Here is an 18,895-nt window from a genome sequence, read left to right on the forward strand (position 1 = left end):
CTTTTGAATTAGCACCTAAGGCTCTGATTCAATGAGGACTTTTTTGGCATTTTTAACCTTTCAGTGATGATGTTGCTTCTACATTCATTGCTTATTAATGCCTGACTATTTAGTGATATCACCCCATCAGTGTCTATGGACCCCAATTTTCTCTTGAGCCTGAGGACCTTTTTTTTCAACTGCCTACTAGACATTCCCACCTGGATTTCTCATGGGCACATCACACACACAGCTGTAATTACACTCGTCCCTTTCTTCATATCCTGTCCGTGCAGGCATTTCCACTCACCTCTGTGCCCATAGTAGAGTCCTAAACTGTCTCTACTCTCATCCCTCCTACTCCTTCTGGCAGGAGATCTATTAATTGTATCCTAGTCTCTCTAAGCTGCTCCACCTTCTCCCCTTGACTAGTTTGGGGACCTATCACTTTTCACCTGGATGGCACCTCCCTGTTTGTCTTCCTCTTTCTCTGAATCACTTGGGTTTTAGTATGTGTCAAGAACCGTGGAATGACTACATTGTGACAAGTCCATGCCCCACCTCTGCCACCCACTGACTCCCCACTTGCTCCAGGGATCTTTTAGAAACAGGCAGTCATGCCATATCTCCCAACATCAAATCCTTTCACTGCCTTCAGAACCACTTTTAATTCTATTACAGCACATGAAGCACTTCATGCTCTTCTCCTGCCTCATCTCCCTCCATGCTCCAATGCATTCTCTCTGCAGACCCAGAGACAGCTCACAGCATCAGTACTCCTTAAAGACATTTCCTCCCAGAGGAAATCCGTGTGTTTGGATCTATTGCAGTTGAGACTGCCAACACATAATCCACCACTTAAATATACCATGACTTGTTGGTGGACATTTGAGTTGTTCCCAGCTTGAGGTTATTATATGTAAAACTGAAATGAACATTCTTATATAATCTTATTTTTGTGGACATAATTTTTTTTTCTGGCATAAATACCTAGGGAAGGAACTATGGTTAATAAGAAATTACCTAGTGGCTTTCCAAGCATGCATTTTCTGGCAAATGCGGTCGTGTTAATAGTTTTAGTCATTCTAGTGTATTTTAAGGGGTGTTTCATTGTGCCGCTAGGCTTCATTTCCTTCTTGACTAATGATCTTGCACACATTTTCAATGTGATTATTAACACTTGTATGTTCTCTTTTGTGAAATATCCCGTCCAAGATTTACCCATTTAAAACATTGAGTTGTCTTTTTATTAATTCATTTGAGGAGTTCTTTATATATTCTGAGTAGAAGTTCTTTGGCAGGTATCAATGTTTTCCAGTCTTTGTCCCACCTTTTTATTTTCTTCATGGTATCTTTTATTTTTATTTATTGATATATTTTTAAATTCTTTTTTTTAAAGATTTATTTATTTATGCCTACAAGAACTGGGGTACAGGCCAAAGGTGTGGGGGGTAAGAGGATTCACCAGAGACAGAGTAGAGAGCAAAACTGGCAGACTGACTGAAATACACTGCTGAGGGGAGCAGTGGGTGAGTCAGGAGATGTCTGCTGTGCCATGTGGGTAGCTTCCTGGCCCGGGATCAAAATCGTGCTGCAGAGGCTGTGGATCACTTCATAGCACTGTGCTCAGCCCCTTGCGCCACCAGGAAGGCCCCAATGATATCTTTTAAAAAACAGAAATTTGGAATTTATCATCTTTCTTCTCTTTGTGGAGAATTCCTTATCTGGGAAGAACTTCCCTGTCTTTGAGACAACTGATATCACACACAGGATGTAGTAATCATTGGTGTTCTTGTTCCTTTTTCTCCACAAACTTAGAGTCAACTTGATAATAGGAGTTGTGATTTATCAAGTGCTTTATACCCAGTGTTATGCTTGGCAAGTAGCAGGTACTCAAGAACTATTTATTATCCAAATTCACAAACGTGTATGCTGAAAATTGGAAGAGTCAAATTTCATTGATTAATTTCTTCGTACATCATTTTCTCTTCTTGAAAACAGGGTAAGTTCCTCTCTTACCTCACTCACAAGCTTGTGCAAACAATGAAAGCATTATGAGGTTGTAAAAATGGAACTTATTTTTTTGCCCTCTAAGTCTACATCAATAGGAAACCTCTAAAGATAGGCTTTTCATATATTTTATTGAATTCTGAATTCTGAATTCCATTTGAAAAGCAGCATCTGTAATCCTTCAGAATTAGATGCTTCTGATGAAGTACTGGGATATCTTAAACTCCCCCAAAACCATATGATCAGTCAGAACTTAGTTTGCCACTCAACTTCATCATGTCAGAGTGAGAAGCTTTTTATTCTAGGGAGGCTAACTAGTGTCTAAAATACTATAGACTATATAAAAACAACAATGGCATCATTAAATCTGTCCAAGAAATTACACCTTAATGAATTCCATAGAGAACTCCAACTTCATCATGGACGCTAAGAAGTCATAACTATTCTGACAGGAAGGTACAGTAAAAAAAAAATTGAAAATCACCAGCAGTACATAAAAATGACGGTCTAATTGAGGAAACAAAGTGTAATCTTCTCCTCTCTGCAGGAAACCACAGAGGGAGAAGCCCCTGCTCAGTGGACAATGACACACAATCAAGTGACATTCAGTACATTATGAATTAAGCATCTGAGAGCAGAGTGACTTTTTCCATAGCAACAAAACCTCAGAAAGTCTAGAATTTTATTGGCTAGATTCTCACATTCTTCTTCCAGGGCAGCATGACTCTTTGAGAACCCTGCATGATTTGGAGGCCCATAAGCAAGTGTGCTATTCAGATATTCAAGTTAAAATGACAACCATGTACAGAAAAAATGTATAACTAGTCAAAATGTTCATTTTCAAAAACGTAAAAACTAAACTTGAGAACTAATGAAAGATGAAGTTTTAAGGATTATTTTTGTTTGCAACAACTCAGTGTTGGTTAATAAAAGAACATTTCCACTATTCATCGTGCAACCTTTGCTCCTGAAAGACCTGGTTCTGTTATGGTCATCAGAATCTCCAAGTCTTCAGTTCAGGCTTTTTGCTGGGAGCAGGAGTGTGAGATACCCTTTCTCAGATGGCCATGCTCCTGTGCTGTGAAATTAACCCCAGGCACAGAAATGCTGAAGAAATGTAGCAGCTTGTAGAAGGTACAGTGGCAGCTGTGACCTTCTGTCATCATAAGGGGACAGGTGGCTCAGACTCGTCCTGAACCATGAGACCTGACGCTTGCACTAAACCACATGTTGATATTGCCCATATTCTCAAGCTTACTCCAAATAGACTTGAATTTTTTCTCTCATATGAGTTTTGTCATGATTGAAGTTCCATAAACAGGAAATTGGAATTCTGATTGCAAAGTATTTGAGTTAAAACCAAGAACTATGTCTTTCCTTTAATGCCTTGTGTGCCTAGAACCATTGACTAGATGCTTAGTGAGTGAATTAATTAAAGTCATAAAAGGAGAAGGAAATGTACAGACTGTTGGAGTTGAAAGGTGATTTTTCATAAATTAAAGAAGCCAAATCCATAACATAAAGAAGCCAAATCCATCTAGGACTCATTTAGCTATTGATCAAAGAGAAAATTTATTCACAGAGCTTTTCAAATACAAACAAAATAGCACTTTTTTACTTTTTACAAAATGAATATTGAAATAAATGTGATATAGCACAGTACGATAATGGACAAAAGAAAGTAAGATCTAATGACTGGATAATGTCTCTTATAACTCTCATAACTTCAATTGAATTCTCTCCTAATGGTGGACAGAAAGTCGCCCTTCATAAGAATATCATAGCAGAAGCTAATCAGAAATATTGCATATTTTCAAATAATATGGAAGTACAAAGTCTTAACTCTAAAGGTCAGCATGAAACACTGAAACCAAGTTAAGGGTATAAACAGTTTATGCAGGATATACAAAACACTGATAGGGTGGCTTATTGGTCCATTTATTAGGTTTAATGTATGCTTTATAAAGAAGTAATACTGCATTTAAGTGTATATTATATTAAAAAGAAAACAGAGGAGTAATGTACTGCTAAACCCTCATGCCGTCTGTGTGTGCCATCTGTGTGACAATGTATATGTTTGCGTGCGGGCATGAGTGTGAATGCATACATCTGTGTGTGCACGTGTGCTTTCAGAAGCATGTGACCTACAGGGAACTTCTGGGGGATACTCTGCTTCCCAACATAATACTGTTTCTGCTAGCCCTTTTGATTCTCTGAGTTCTCATCTTTAAAAAAACAAAACAAAACAAAGCCTTGTTTGCATATATAGATTTGTTGTGTGTGTGTAAGTGTATTCTACATTAATAATACTCTGTGAAACAGAAACACCCAACACCCTACAATATTTTTAGCCTTTGGTCCCTTTTTCTCTACCATTCATGCTCTCCATTTCTTCCCCAAATCTTGCACTACCCTTCCACATTATATAACATTTCTGAGTCCATCGTCTTTCGTTTCATTTGCACTGTATGTTTCAGAACCACTATTCCACCTTTTGAAAGCAGCTGGATGTTTCAGTCCCTCCACGTCCCTTCAGTCCATCATCTCCTCTGTTTGGTCTTGGTGGCTCCTTGTCAGTATGGGTAATGCTTCTGCTTCTTGCCTGAGAAACAAGCCAGCCATGTGCACAGCAGCATGGCGGTGGCAGCGCCTGCTCCAGTGCAGTAGTAGGCCCAGCCGATCTCACACTTACCTAGCAAGACAGGAGTGAAAGAGAAAACAGACACAGATCAGGATGACTTTGCGCAAGCTCTGTTATTTCTACCAGTATGTGTTTCTGTTGTATGGAAGTGTCACTGAAATACCCAATAGAAATATGGTGTAGGGCCTCCTCTGGTGGCACAGTGGTTGAACGCTGGGCTGCAAAGCTTCCCGCAGCCTTTGCAGCGCCGGTTCGATCCCCGGCCACCAGCAAGGGTCCCAAATAGTGTGCAGACCTCTCCTGCCGCGCCTGCTTCTCCCCTCATCAGTGTATTTCAGTTAGTCTGTCTGTTCTGTTCCCCGCTCTGGCTCTGGTGAATTCTCTCACCCTCCTATGCTTCTGACTGTACCCAGTGCTTGTATAAATAAATAAATCTTTAAAAAAAAAAAGGAAATATGGTGTAATCATTTAAATGGACTGACAACATGAGCTGAAAGCTATCTCAAGATTGAAGAAAATTAGAATAGTTGTGTGCATTTGAGAAGAACCTCAAGACCTATGCTTCCTGCTAGCTAAGAAGATACCTATCCTCCTCCAAGCCCCACACCCCTGGCTGAAATAAAGAAGGAATGACAGTAATGAGATAGGAGAAATGAAGATATTAATTTTAACTTAAATCACCCCAAATCATACATTTAATGAAGTACCATAGAAACAAATTCAAAATATATAGTCCTTCTGCAAAGGTCCACTCTAAGGAGAAGGCGCATTTGGAGGATAAATGCAAAAATGAATATTGCTATTTATGTGGAATTAACCAAAAAAGTAACACACTACTATTTGAATTAGAGAATATAACCTCCCAAATTCTTCTGGAGTCAGCACATAAATGTTAACCTTTATGTTAACATTTCTTTCCTTTTTCTTTTTTTTTTTTCTTTTTAAAGGCGATATCCTGGTTATGGTGTTACCTTTTTTTTTTGCGTAGAAGAACCGGGGTGTAGGCCAGAGGTGCAGGGGGTGAGACAATTCATCAGAAACAGAGTGGGGAGCAGAACAGGTTATTTACTGAAATACACTGCTGAGGGGAGCAGCATGTGAGACAGGAGAGGCCTGCAGCACCATGTGGGTAGCTCCCTGCCTAGGGATAGAACTCAGCAGTCGTGGTGATAGTGCTGAGACTTAATCCCTAGGTTAAAATTTTATGTGAAGGAGAACATAACGACAAGGGTTCAAATAGGTTCTGATCTTGCAACTGAATTAGTATTAATAATAATAACATACTGAAATGCTGAAAATATAGTTAACAAAAGAAAAGAGAAGTAGTTATATTAATTTCAGCAAGGGAAGATTTCAAAGTTAGAAAAGTTACCACAAATACAGAGGGGCATTACATTATTACCAAAGAATCAATCCTCTAGGAATACATGATAGTCCTTAATACAGATATGTCTAATAATAGAGCCTCTATGTGAAGCAAGACTGACAGATTTCTAGGGAAATAGATGAATCCTGATCACAGTTAGAGACTTCAACACCCTTTTACCAGAAATGGACAGACCCATCAGCTAGAATAAGTCTGAAAGATCACAGTTGAACTCAACAACGCCATCAATCACCTGAGTACAACTGACATCTATTGACAACTTCATCCAACCGAGTGCTGGCAAGGATGTGAAACAATAGGAACTCTCACGCAATGGTGGTGAGACTGCAAAATGTTTCAGCCACAGTGGAAGACAGTTTGGCAATTCTTAACAAAACTGAACATATTCTTACCATATGATCCAATAATCATACTCTTTGGTATTTACCCAAAGGAACTAAAAAATTATGTTCACATAAAATCTGCACGTGGATGTTTATAGCAGTTTTATTCATGGTTGTCACAACTTTGAAGCATGCAAGATGCCCTTTGGAGCCATAATTCAAACCTGGGTGTCATATTTAAAGAATAAAAAGTCACTGATCCCCAAAGCCTGTATGAGCTAGTGATTGGGGCTTCTGCATTTATTGATCCTTTTAAATTCATTTTTTAAAGATTTATTTATTTATGCATACAAGAACTGGGGTACAGGCCAGAAGTGTCGGGGTGTGTGTGTGTGTGTGTGTGTGAGAGAGGATTCACCAGAGACAGAGTGGGGAACAGAACAGGCAGATTGACTGAAATACACTGCTGAGGGGAGCAGTGGGTGAGTTGGGAGAAGTCTGCTGCACCATTTGGCTAGCTCCTTGGCCGGTGATTGAACTTGTGCTGCAGTGGCTGCAGATAGCCTCACAGTTTGCATCTTAACCCCTTGCACCACAGGGAGGCCCTTAAATTAATTTTTAACAGCATCTAAGTTATTCTTTTTGCATACACAGTAAGAAGGAAATAATTCTATATTTTTCACTGAACACTGTAATTTTCTGCTCTAGTTTTAATTCTAGTCAATCCTACAATCTTACTAAAACATGCTCCAAAACAGCCATTTTTCTCCCTTTTCTTATATATTACATTAGACATAAACACATACGTCAAGATACAAGGCTTTCGCATTGAACATCAAAACCGTAGATTTAAAACCATATCCTTTTTACACAAGACAGTCATTTTTACATTATTCATTAATAACTTCTTTATTGAAACATACAGAGACTATTACGTATAGCAGGCAATTTAACTTCCTATCTTTACTGAAGTTCACCAGAGGGGTAGTTAGCATGTGCTATATACAGATAAGGAGAAGGGACATACTACAGGAATCTCTGGCGGTGGTCACCATTAGTCAATAGCTGCAAAATTATGTCAAAGCCCTTCACTTCTCAAAAGCACTCTAGGGCATTGCCTGTGAAGTCAGACAATAGGCTGTGCTGTTCAGTGTATAACCTAGGAGCCATCCTTGATCTCTCCCTTCCCATGTCCAATAATAACAACTAAAAAGCTACAAACAGGTATTGGTTACTATTTGTTCCCAATTGTTAGAAGAGCTTAACCTAGAGCAAATATTAATCCTCATATGTGGAACATGATGTGTGGGTGTGTGAGTATTATCCCGTCATTCAGATGGGAGACTGAGGCCGAGGAAACTTCAATAACTTGCCCAAGGACCCACAATTACTAAGTGATGTGTCCTTTGCCTCTCTCTCCAAAATTTATCCTGTGTCTGGCCACTTCTTGAATGCCTACAGCACCCCCAGGCAGTCTAACCCGCTGTCCTGTCTCTTTGCTTTGACAGAGCTTTCCTGTCTCTCTGCTTCGACTTACAGCATCATCTAAAGCAAAGCAGACAGCTGGCTATCTCTTTAAAAATAAATTCTGTTGTCACTTTCTTACTTAAAACTCTCTAATCAATTCTCAAAAATCCAATCTTCTTCCAATGGCCTAGGAGGCCCTAAATGAACTGAATCTGCCTGCCTCTCAGACCTCATGGCCACCTCCCTCTTGTCTTCTGGACACCCTGCTGCCTTCTCTGGATTACAGCAGGCTTATTGCTAGCATGGGTGTTTTACACCGTCATTCTTTCCACCCAGAAAGTTCTATTTCCAGGTCATTGGAGAGCTGCCTCCTTCTCAAATGATACCTCTGTAAGGATACCTCCCACACCCTACCTTTCACCTCCCTTGATTTGCCATGATTTGTAAATACTGAGCATGTGGGGTATGTATGTGTGTGTGTGTGTGTGTGTGTGTGTGTGTGTGTGTAATTCATTCTCTACTAGAAGGGAAGCATCAGTTGGGGAGAGCGACAGGCTTAGCTCCAAGATAAATGTTGAGGTAAAAAAGACAGATAGAAAAGAAACAGACACCAGATCTTGAAAGACAAAGTAAATCTTGGATTTTACCTTAAGAGTAACTCTAATCTTATTTTGGCACTAAGTTTTGGAAGAGAATTTCCCAACTGATTATGCATTTATAGCCTCATACATAGTATATTGAATTTAACAAGATAATAGATCTTGAAAGATCACATCTCTATCTCAGGGCAGTCTTACTGACACAGTGACCTCCATTAATACTGATAGATAGGAAAAGGATTTTTCAAGTGGGAGAGAATACCTTTCATGGACCGGATTTGCTGAATACCATAGGCTCAAGGGGCTCTGAGTCTTGGGAATAATCTCCGTTTTGAATTATTCTCTATCTGAATTAAATAAATCTAGGAGGAAGAATTGATAAAGAGCTAAGAGATGACAAGTGGTTTACTACCTTTCAAAAAGTCAGCAAAATTTGTGGTCAGTCCATTCAGCAGAGAGCTCATAACAGAACAGAATCAATTGTTCATTAATAACAAGGTATTGACTCCCCACAGTTCCATGAACTCACATGAAAAGCAGAGAACATAATTCTTTAATTATTGGACATTTAGTTGAGAAAGAGTAGCTGGTGAGACTAGTTATTTGAGAATAATAGACAGAGATGAAAAAAAATAATGGCAAAGAGGAAAAAAGTAGCTACGAAAGACTAACTATTGGAGGACCAAGGAGGTTAACAACCCACCTACCCACCCAAGTTCCACTGTCCCTCAAAAGACCCAGGGCTGGAGCAGCGTGTCTCACACTCTCCTTGCACTGCCATCTTCCTGGGGCCAACCCACCTCCTTGTCTTGGGAAGTATGTCCGTGTCATTTCTAATATTTTCTATTTCCAGAGCCTTTCTTTTTTGTGTCATAAAACAAGTAGTCCACTCATCAAACCGACTATCAGATGAAAATGGGAAGAAAGGAAACTAAATAAAGATACTTAAAAATGTACCATAGTAGAAGGACGGTTTGTTTGAGGATGTTACAATATATTGCCATGAATTGCACCTATATGTGCATGTTTATGTATGTGATTTATATATACTTTGTGGTTAAAATTCAGCAACTGGCTAAGATCCAAAATGAGTGATTAATGTTCAGTATGATTTTAAAAACCCCTCTATTTCAGATATGAAGACTTCATTTACTAAATAATTCACAAAATACATAATTATTTGATCAAAGGTAATTTAATATTAACTTATTCTAAAATTTTGGATTATGTAGAAACACAACCAGCTTACTATACTAGTCTCAAACTAGTCTCATACACACAAACATACTTTTTACAAAGCAAGAAATGGTCAAGATCATTCTAGTAAGATCAAGATGTGTCAAAGTTAGGCAAACCTAAGGAAACACTATGTCATCCAACCCCAGATTGTTTATTCCTTTCCTCTCTCTCTCTCCATCCCTCCCTTGCTCTTCAGTTCATTTATTGACTCAACAAATTTTTATTAAATTCCCACTCTGTCTAGGAGTCACTGGGGACTGGAGATTTAGTTGGCAACAAGATAGATATACTTCCTGCTATCAAGGAGCTATTGTTTAGTCAAGGGAGAAAGTATTAAAATAATTACATAATTTAAATTGTGATATGTGCTCTGAAGAAAGCAGTTTAGGATACTAAGACAGCACATCGCCAGGGATCCAATATAGTGTGAGTGGTGAAGGCGATCCTTCAATTAAAAGTGAAATTTAGGCTGAGACCTACCAGATGAGCAGGAGTGAGCTAAGTGGGATGGGCCAGGGTGGGAAACACAATGGAGAAATGTGGGTATGTCTGGATTATGGCTAAAGTATTGCTCAGAAAGAGATGACAACACCATGGGTGTAAGTGAGGGATGGAATTGGGTGTTGACAACCTCCAGACTGTAAGAACTTGAAGCCTGAAAACTTCTCCAAGATATCATCTATGCGGTTTCATAGAAATGTGAGGAATTCAACATTCATAAATAAACCCTGAGCACCTACTAACAGGTTGCAATGTTACAGGAGGTAGAGACCCAGCAGTAAACACAATATGAAAGGTTTTTGGTCTTTTTTTTTTTAAAGATTTATTCATTTATACAAGAACCGGGGTGCAGGTCAGATATGCGGTAGGGTGAGGGAATTCACCAGAGAAAGAGCAGGGAACAGAACAGGCAGACCGACTGAAACACACTACTGAGGGGAGCAGCGGGTGAGACAGGAGAGGTCTGCCCCACCATGTGGGTATCTCTGCGGCCAGCAGGGATCGAACTGACACTGCAGAGGCTGCAGACAGTTTCATAGTGCTGCGCTCAACCACCTGCACCACCAGGGAGGCCCAGGTCTTTGGTCTTAAGCAGCTTATGTTCTAGTAAGACTGTTTCTAAAGTACCAATCACATCAGTTGCATTATTTTGAAACCACCCTCATATATTTCACACATATGATTTGTGGACATTAAATTGAATCAAATCAGACAGGACATTTATTTTTCCTCATAAAACTATATATGTAAAAACATGGAGTTCTGTGAGAGATTATGGATTTTCTAACCACAAGCTGGACACTATAGCTTGAACTAATCAAAGGAAAAGGAAAAGTGGAATTTTTTCTCTCTGAACATGATTCCATTGTTATAACCCACATGCCCAAAAGTAAGACATTAGCACCGTGTTTTACAGTAATAGGAGATAAAAGTCCTCTTGAGTACATTAAGTTATACAGAAAGGGGAGACATCTAAGTTTTAAAAGATACAATAGTCTAAGAGTAGTAAGAGAACCAAATGAAATGGGCAGATAGGAGGCTATTCTTCCATGCCCTCCCTCGTCCCCTGTCACAGCAATAAATGTATTTTATTATAATGCAAACAGAAAGCATTTTACTAGAGGGCAAGTTTTGTCTGTGATTCTTTCAGGAAATTAGAGAAGCAAATCTACTTAAACTTTCCCTTTTGCTCTCTGTAATGCTCCATCAAACATGACTCCAAGCTCACTTGGTTGGCAAATTGCTGCTTTCAACAATGGGGAATACTATTCTTGACAGATAAAATAGAGGTTAATGGGACAGAAAGCAGCAAACTGCAGCCACCTGCCAAGTCGGTGGAAAAAGATGCAGTGGCGGCATTCCAGGACGCCTGGGGCAGGGGTGGGTGGACAGGTGTGGTGATAGTCTAGGGTGGCTCAAATTAGTTTTCAGTGCTGCTTCTGTTAGTTATTAGTGACAGAGGAAAGGTAGAAAGAACCCAGAGTTACACGTGACAGTGGCATTGCAGTCATCCTTTCCTCTTTTTGAGGACTCTGCAAATTAACTTCTGCCTTTTAATTAATTTGGTCAATTATCATTTCAGAGCCTACTGTAGGTCACTATGTCTGCCTCCTTTGGCTCCATTTCCTGAGGTACTATAAGATGCTGGACCACATCAGGTGATCAATACACATTCGTGATTTGAATGGATATCAGGTACTAGAGCTGTGCAAGACTAGACATTTGAAATGAATACTTATACAATACAGTATAGGTGGTGAGGTAAGTCCTAAAGAGTTTAGAAGTGGTGTATCATGTAATCATTTTGCCCATGATGCTTTTGGGAAAGTAGAGAGGGAAATTTGTTTATACTTTTCCATTTGATTTCCATTTTGAAAATGAAGATAATCAAGATACATGAAAAATAAGTAACTTGCCCAATGTCTCACATAAATGATGAAGTTTAAGCTTGAACTTGGGTCAAATGATTGCAGTGCATTTTCCTGTGTTTGGAGGATGCATTAGGAAAATCTGTATTAAATGTATTCTTTTCGTTTGTTAGGTAGTACTGAATGAAGAAGCGAGGTTGGGCACAGACAGTGAGTGAGGGTCAGGGTGCTCCAATCCAGTAAAAACTGGTGTTCAGAAAAGCCCAGAAAAGCCCACACAATACTGAAGCAATGGAAAAATCTCATTCCAGGAAAATGGACCAGATAACCAAAAAAAAAGGAGACCCCACGGACCTCAATCAATCAACAACAGACATTGCCGAGATGTCCAAACCCCAAACCCACACCCTTTGCCCCCCATACTCCTGCTTCTTGGCCCTTCAGCAACCACACAGTTGGGACCCCTCTCTGTTCAGAGGGCTTTCCTGTCCTTATCTGACAATAAATCTCTTGCTTTTCTTTTATATATATATCTGAAATGGCAGGTTTATTATGGTGGAGAAAATGGAAAGGGAAGACTCTCACACAGACACAAGCAGGCAGGAAGAGCTGCCCCTGAAAGGGACAGGTTTGTTAAAAGAGAGACCTGCACAGTCACGGGCGGGCAGTTTTGGGAGGAGAGCTGCCAATCTTTTGCTTTTCTGTCTAACTCTGGTCTCAATATTGAATTCTGTCCATGCAGAGATAAGACTTGAGAGTCTCTTGGGGCGTGGCTCCTAGACTGCAAGCTGGAATCAGTACTTGTCTTTGTTAGAATTTATATGCGAGAAGAAATAAAACACACTTTTTTCTTCCGTTGAATTCCCCAGTCTTAGAAGACTCCACATCCCTGTGCAACCTTGCATAGTTTTAGTTACTAAAGCTGTGTCCTGCAAACTTGGCCTCTAATTCCTGAGCCAGTGGAACCAACTGTCATTTTCTTGGCAATGCCAGTCCTCAAGAGCATGTAGGTCCAATAAACTTGCTTGATTAATTCAGTTGACTGGTTCATTTTGGACGAGAACCTGGTTTTGAACTTGTCCTTCAAAACTGGGTGTTTCTCAACACAAATGCCCACAAATAGATGACTGGATGAAGAAGATGTGGTCCATATACACAATGGAATATTACTCAGCAATCAAAAAAGATAAAGTCATGTAATTTGCAGCAACATGGATTGAGCTGGAAGGGATCATGCTCAGCGAAATAAGCCAGAAAGAAAAAGAAAAATACCGGATGGTCTCACTCATAGCAGGAATTTAGAAAACCTAAATAAAGTACTAGGAAAAAGACTAATTAAAATAAATTAAAAATCAAAATCAATAAGCAACTGTAAACCAGAGACACACTATGGCAGAGGGGCAGGCAAGGAGGGAGTAGGATCAAAACAAGGGGGGTGGGAATTGTATGGGGACTATAACCAAGATGAAAATGCATACATTGTGCAAAAATGAAAAATGAAGTACAAAATACATAAAATAAACAAAATGGAAAAAAAAAACTGGGCGTTTCTGACCCACCCTTAATTTTGAGCTGCACTGAGGAAGGGCCCCGAGTCCTGGGCACACTTGTCCCTCTTGGACCACTGTCCTGCTGTGTGTCCTCAGCAGCTGGTGGGAGCCACCATGTCCCCCTCGCTCCTACCCGGAGTTCTTGTCATGGTGCTGCCCATTGTGTGCCCTATGGACTTTCAGCACAAAGTGGGAACTCAGGCACTCCTGCCCTCTGACTGATGCCACCTGACACAAAACCTTCCCTTCCTAACTTCTGCATTTGAACCTGAGCCGCTCGGTTCCCAGGTGACTTCTTTCCTCAGGAGGTCACTACTGAGTTTCCAGCTTTGTGGCCATACATGCCTGAGTGCAGATATAATAACTCAACTGACTCAATTTATCAAGGCAGAAAGGCTTTCATCTCTGTTATCTGTAAATGTTCATGTTAAGACAAATGTTAAGTTGTGTTAGGAAGAAGCAAGCTGATTAGATTTTCTCCTTGATGATTTATAAGCAACAACAGCAGGAAGGTAGAAGGGTCCATGGATAGAGAAAAACTTGTATAGCTTAAATGCCACAGACAAAAGTTTGAGAGGTTTTTCTCCTCTTGAATCTATCCACACCTTCCCATACCTTGTTTGCATATATGTATTGAAACCAAGAACAAGAAGGGTCTGCCATGGAACCAACTTCATTTGTTCTTTGGTGACGCTAATGAGCAAATGTGTTGCCAGTACAAAAAAATGAGAAAAAAGCAGATTTTAAATCTTTCACCAGGAATATACAAAACATCATGAATTTAATGGAAGAAGCAGTTAAGATGATACCTCTGTGTCCAAAGAGAAGGACACCCAAATTTGAGTGGACAAAATAATCTGGAGGTGACTAGGCAGAGGCCGTGTGAGGTGTGGCTCTTTTTCAAGCTGCACTGTGTATTTACAGTGCAGAATGAGCTCTCATTGTTTCTCAGGGCTGTCCTGTGTGCTGCTTGGTGCCCCCTTAATATCACTCCACGTAGCCCCATGGATGTGTTCCAGGGGTGCTGCCCACAAGCAGATCTCTGGAATGCCACCTCCCTCGGGAGTAGTTCCCCAAGGACTAGAGAGTGGGAAAGTAATGTGATGGCAAAACCCCTCAAATCCAAGGCACCGGGTCTGTACAGAATGTCCCAGGAAGCAGGGGCCATCCTGATGCCTGGAAGCATCCAGAGAGCCCTGCAGAGGACAGACCAGCATTTCTCCTCAAGAACTGTAGCTCTGGATTCTAATGTGCTCTGCTGACTATGTCTTTCTACTTCCCTGCTCCCTCATCTGCAGGTTTAGGACAAATTTCAACTCTCCTGAGTACTGAGCGGCCTTTCCTTGAAACATTTAGTATGCCTCGGTGTGCAGGGAGTACTGGAGCAGCCTCACCACCAAAAATGAGGAAGCAAGAAATTTCTTAAAGGAAATTCTATGGGGACTACACCTGGATGGGAGGGGTGTGTGAAGCAAACATTGCTTACAAATGAACAATGATGTAAAAAATACATAAATTAAAAAGAAAAAAAAAAAGACTCCACGCCTTCTTTGCTAGACCCCCAGGTGATTTTGGTGTGGCTGCACAGGAAGGAAGGCTCATCCATTTCCTCTCACATCTGGACTCCAAGGGGGTTCCCTTTTGTACCACATCAGACCCTGTCATTGCTTTTGCTGCATTCAGGCTCCTTCCTGTTAAACTCTACCCTGTTCCAGGCTGCGCATCATCTCATCCTGAAATCCCAGTAGGAATTATGAAACCATGAAAAGGGTGGCAAAAATGTTTTGCCTACACAGCATTCCTGCAATACAAAGGAAACAACATGGGAAATAAAAATACCCTGTTCCTGCAGAAATGTGATTAAATTTCAATTTAAGGGTCAGAAAGTTATGGTGCATGGAACAGCATCTAAACTATTCTTGTGATCACACCAATCACACAGACCTCTGTCCTGTGGCCCGGTGGTTATTTTTGTTAACATATATTCCCTCCTTATGCTGTCTGGCTAGCTGACTCTCTGCTTGCAGAGTTTTTATAATGCTTGTCCCTCAGTACTGAATCCATCCTACAGGTTTCACTAGAGATAATGTCACTGTTAAGATGATAAGTCACACACGTTGGCTGGATATACAGAACATGTACTGGTAGCCTTTGTGGTCACGCTGTGAACTGACACAGAACCCGATCTCCATGTGGGGGAAGAAGCTAAGATAACCAGTGGGGCTTTATTCAGTGTCTGGTGATAAAGATGATCCTTTGGCTTCTGTCTGTAGCTGCTATTTATAAAGCCTGAAACTACCATGTGAAATTCAGCTCCTCTGATTCATGGACGTCCCCAAAGAGGGTGTGAAAGGACCCAGACTGGCTGTAATTGCTACTCCTCGGTGTGACCTGTGACTGAAGCCAATTTTCCAATAAACCCGCAAGAAGAGGTGCTGCATTCCATCCCGATGGCATTTTATCTCCCCTCTCCCGTTTGTACCCGTCAGGCTTCCATCAGCCACCAAGCAGCCTGTGAACATACTCTCTGCATCCAGTTAAGTGGAAATGTGTTGCAGAAGCTGTGCTTTGATGTTGGTTAGCTGCCCTCAATTCAAGAGATTTCACCGTGTGATTCCTCCCTGCTTGTAAGGCAGCTCTTGGGAACAGACCTAATCCAATTTGGTCAAGCACTATCTTGAGACTCTGGTAAATTACCATAATAACTGAAAAAGGGTGAGGGATGATGAAGGATAGTTACTTCCCTACCCTCATTTCCAAGTTCCAATGAAAGAAAGTCTCAGACCAAAGCTTGCAACACACACAGACACTTATTAAATAAACAGCCATCAAAAAGCAGGCACAAAATAGCTCAATCTATTCTGGGAGATACTTCAAACCTAGTTCTTTATCTTTCTATGTGTTTGGACTATTACCTTGAATGAAAGAACCACTGGAGGTAATTGTAGCAAAGTTCCGGGGCAGAATTATATACCTCTTAGCAGCACAACCAGAAATCCTTCAAATCAAAAACTGAAAAGAGAGCCTTTCAGGGGTGCTCAAGCCTTGGCTGCATTCTTAAGGGCAGCATGGGCACCACTGAATGCTTCTGTAAAGCTGAACTGGTTGCTAAGAACATCAAGATAGGTACCTCTGTACTTGTTGGTAAACAGCCACTGCTCCAGGTGCCCCAAGTGCCCTATTGTTCCTTCTCTCCCTTGAGAACTGTAGAAACTCTTTGCCTCATGTCCCAGAACCCGAAGAATTTGCCGGCAGAGTGGGGCCCTTCCGGGGCCCCACTGTGAGTTGTATTCATTTTTGTTTAGGTTGGTCATGGCCTATTGGTCATTAAACATTTTGACTATTATTCAGACTCAATGAAACACTAATTCTTTCCCAAAAATGCATTTCTGACAATTGCTATACTAGTAGTAAAGCTTCTAGGGACAGTCAAGACGTCGATAACAGGGGCCTCCCTGGTGGCACAGGGACCAGTGTTAAGTCTCAGCACAATTATGCTATCACTGCCACAGCCTGAGTTCGATCCCCAACCAGGGAGCTAACCCACATGGTGCAACAGGCCTCTCCTGTCTCTCCCACTGCTCCCCTTAGTAGTGTATTTCAGTAGATACACCTGCTCTGTTCCCCACTCTGTCTCTGGTAAATCCTCCTACCCTCCCCCACTCCACACCTCTGGCCTACACCTCAGTTTGTCTATGCATCAGTAAATAAATAAATCTTTAAAAAAAGACGTGGACAACAGGACACTTACACCAGCAGCCTTGAGTGTCCAGTCTGGGGTGCACACCCTAGTGTGACTTCCCCTAACAAACAGCTTGCTGTGTATTCTGAAGTATTTAACAATGAATCACAGGCATTACAATAGTGCTGCCAATAACTGTGACTGCTCTGAAATGTTATCCTACTTGCAAGCTACCAAGTGAAACCACCACAATTTCATGGACACGGCGAAAGATAGGAGGCTCGGTCAGGGATGGAGGGCTGCGTCTTCCTCTGTCCACTTGCCTCACCTCCCCCAGGGGCTGAGGCTGCAAATATGGCGGGCCGTGTCACCCTTCAGGGCTCTCAAGCATAGGGAATCTACATCTTTTATACCGGCTGCAAGCAAATTCGCCCAAACTCTGCCGCGCAGGGAGACATTATCTTTATTATACTAAACAATAAACAAGGCTGTCTTCTGCTCCAGAGGGACTCATTTTCTCTGTCTTCCAAGGCTGTTCACTATACAAACACCTTTGAAAATAGTTTGGAATCAAGTGCTTGCAAGACATACTGGAGAATTGTCTTCAATAGCAGCACTAATGAAACCAGTTAGGATTCTAAGTGGAAGCACATTTAATAGGTTAGGAAGGTCGAACACTTATTTTCACAGATATTACTTCAAATTAGAATTGGTGTAGAAGACTATGTTTTGCAATAATGCTTACGGTAAGCAGAAACTTTTTTTCCCGATAACATCCCTCTGACAAACACTTTCATAGATAATGAAATAAAGTGAAGGGGCTCACTGGCCCTCAAGTTTCCTGGGGAGACTAAGGACTGTTGGGTGATTAGGTCTCCAGAATTTCCAAAGTTAGATGTCAGCTGTTGCTTGTCAGAGTTTTTAAGTCTTCAGAATTTATTGGAATAGTAAATAAAAACAATGAATAGTCTTGTCTTATAAACACACACACACACAAGTTGTACATAATTTCAGTGGGGTAACAAATTACCCGAGTCTTTTTGTGGACTCTCAGCTCTTTGAATGGTCTCGAAACCCTAAATTAAAATCCACCCCTGGTACAGGATTACCATACACAGAATATATTTACCATTATCACCAAAACATCCAGTTGCTAACCCAAGTAGCTTCTGTATTTAGATATCGTATGGCTGAGAACTTCAGCTATTCAAAGCACGGCCCCAAATCAAGGGTGAAAAAAAAATAAAAGTGGCCAGAGCACACACACCCAGAGCTTCAAAGACATAAAAGTTTTCAGGAGCTGTATGCTTTTAAAGCATGATTCTAGGATGATTTATGATGATTCAACTAAAAAGAAGGAAAACAGGGCCTCCCTGGTAGCCTAGGGGTTAACTCCCAGTGCCACCACCACAATGGCCTGGAAACACTCTGAGTTTGATCCCAGCCGGGGAGCTAACCCACATGGCACAGCAGACCTCTCTTGTCTTGCCCCGCTGCTCCCCTCAGCAGTGTCTTTCAGTAAATACACCTGCTCTGCTCCCTACTCTGTCTCAGGTGAATCCTCTCACCCCCCGCACCTCTGGCTTCTTCAGTCCTTTAGGCCAAAATAAATAAATAAAATCTTTAAAAAAATAAAAAATAAAAAGAAG

General features: G+C 41.0%; 1 protein-coding gene across 3 annotated transcripts in view; it reads right to left on the bottom strand.

The window, feature by feature from the left end:
* Positions 1–4,362: 4,362 nt before the first annotated feature.
* LHFPL6 (LHFPL tetraspan subfamily member 6) overlaps positions 4,363–18,895 on the bottom strand; it is a 231,476-nt gene continuing 216,943 nt past the window's right edge. For all 3 annotated transcript variants that reach the window (XM_054701608.1, XM_054701609.1, XM_054701610.1), the window contains exon 4: positions 4,363–4,681. In XM_054701608.1, coding sequence (XP_054557583.1) covers positions 4,563–4,681 — 119 coding nt within the window. In that variant the 3' untranslated portion in view covers positions 4,363–4,562. The remainder of the gene's footprint in view (positions 4,682–18,895) is intronic.

The sequence above is a fragment of the Talpa occidentalis genome, unplaced genomic scaffold (assembly GCF_014898055.3).
Source record: "Talpa occidentalis isolate TD23 unplaced genomic scaffold, MPIMG_talOcc4v2.1 talOcc4.5, whole genome shotgun sequence".
Taxonomy (NCBI): Eukaryota; Metazoa; Chordata; class Mammalia; order Eulipotyphla; family Talpidae; genus Talpa; species Talpa occidentalis.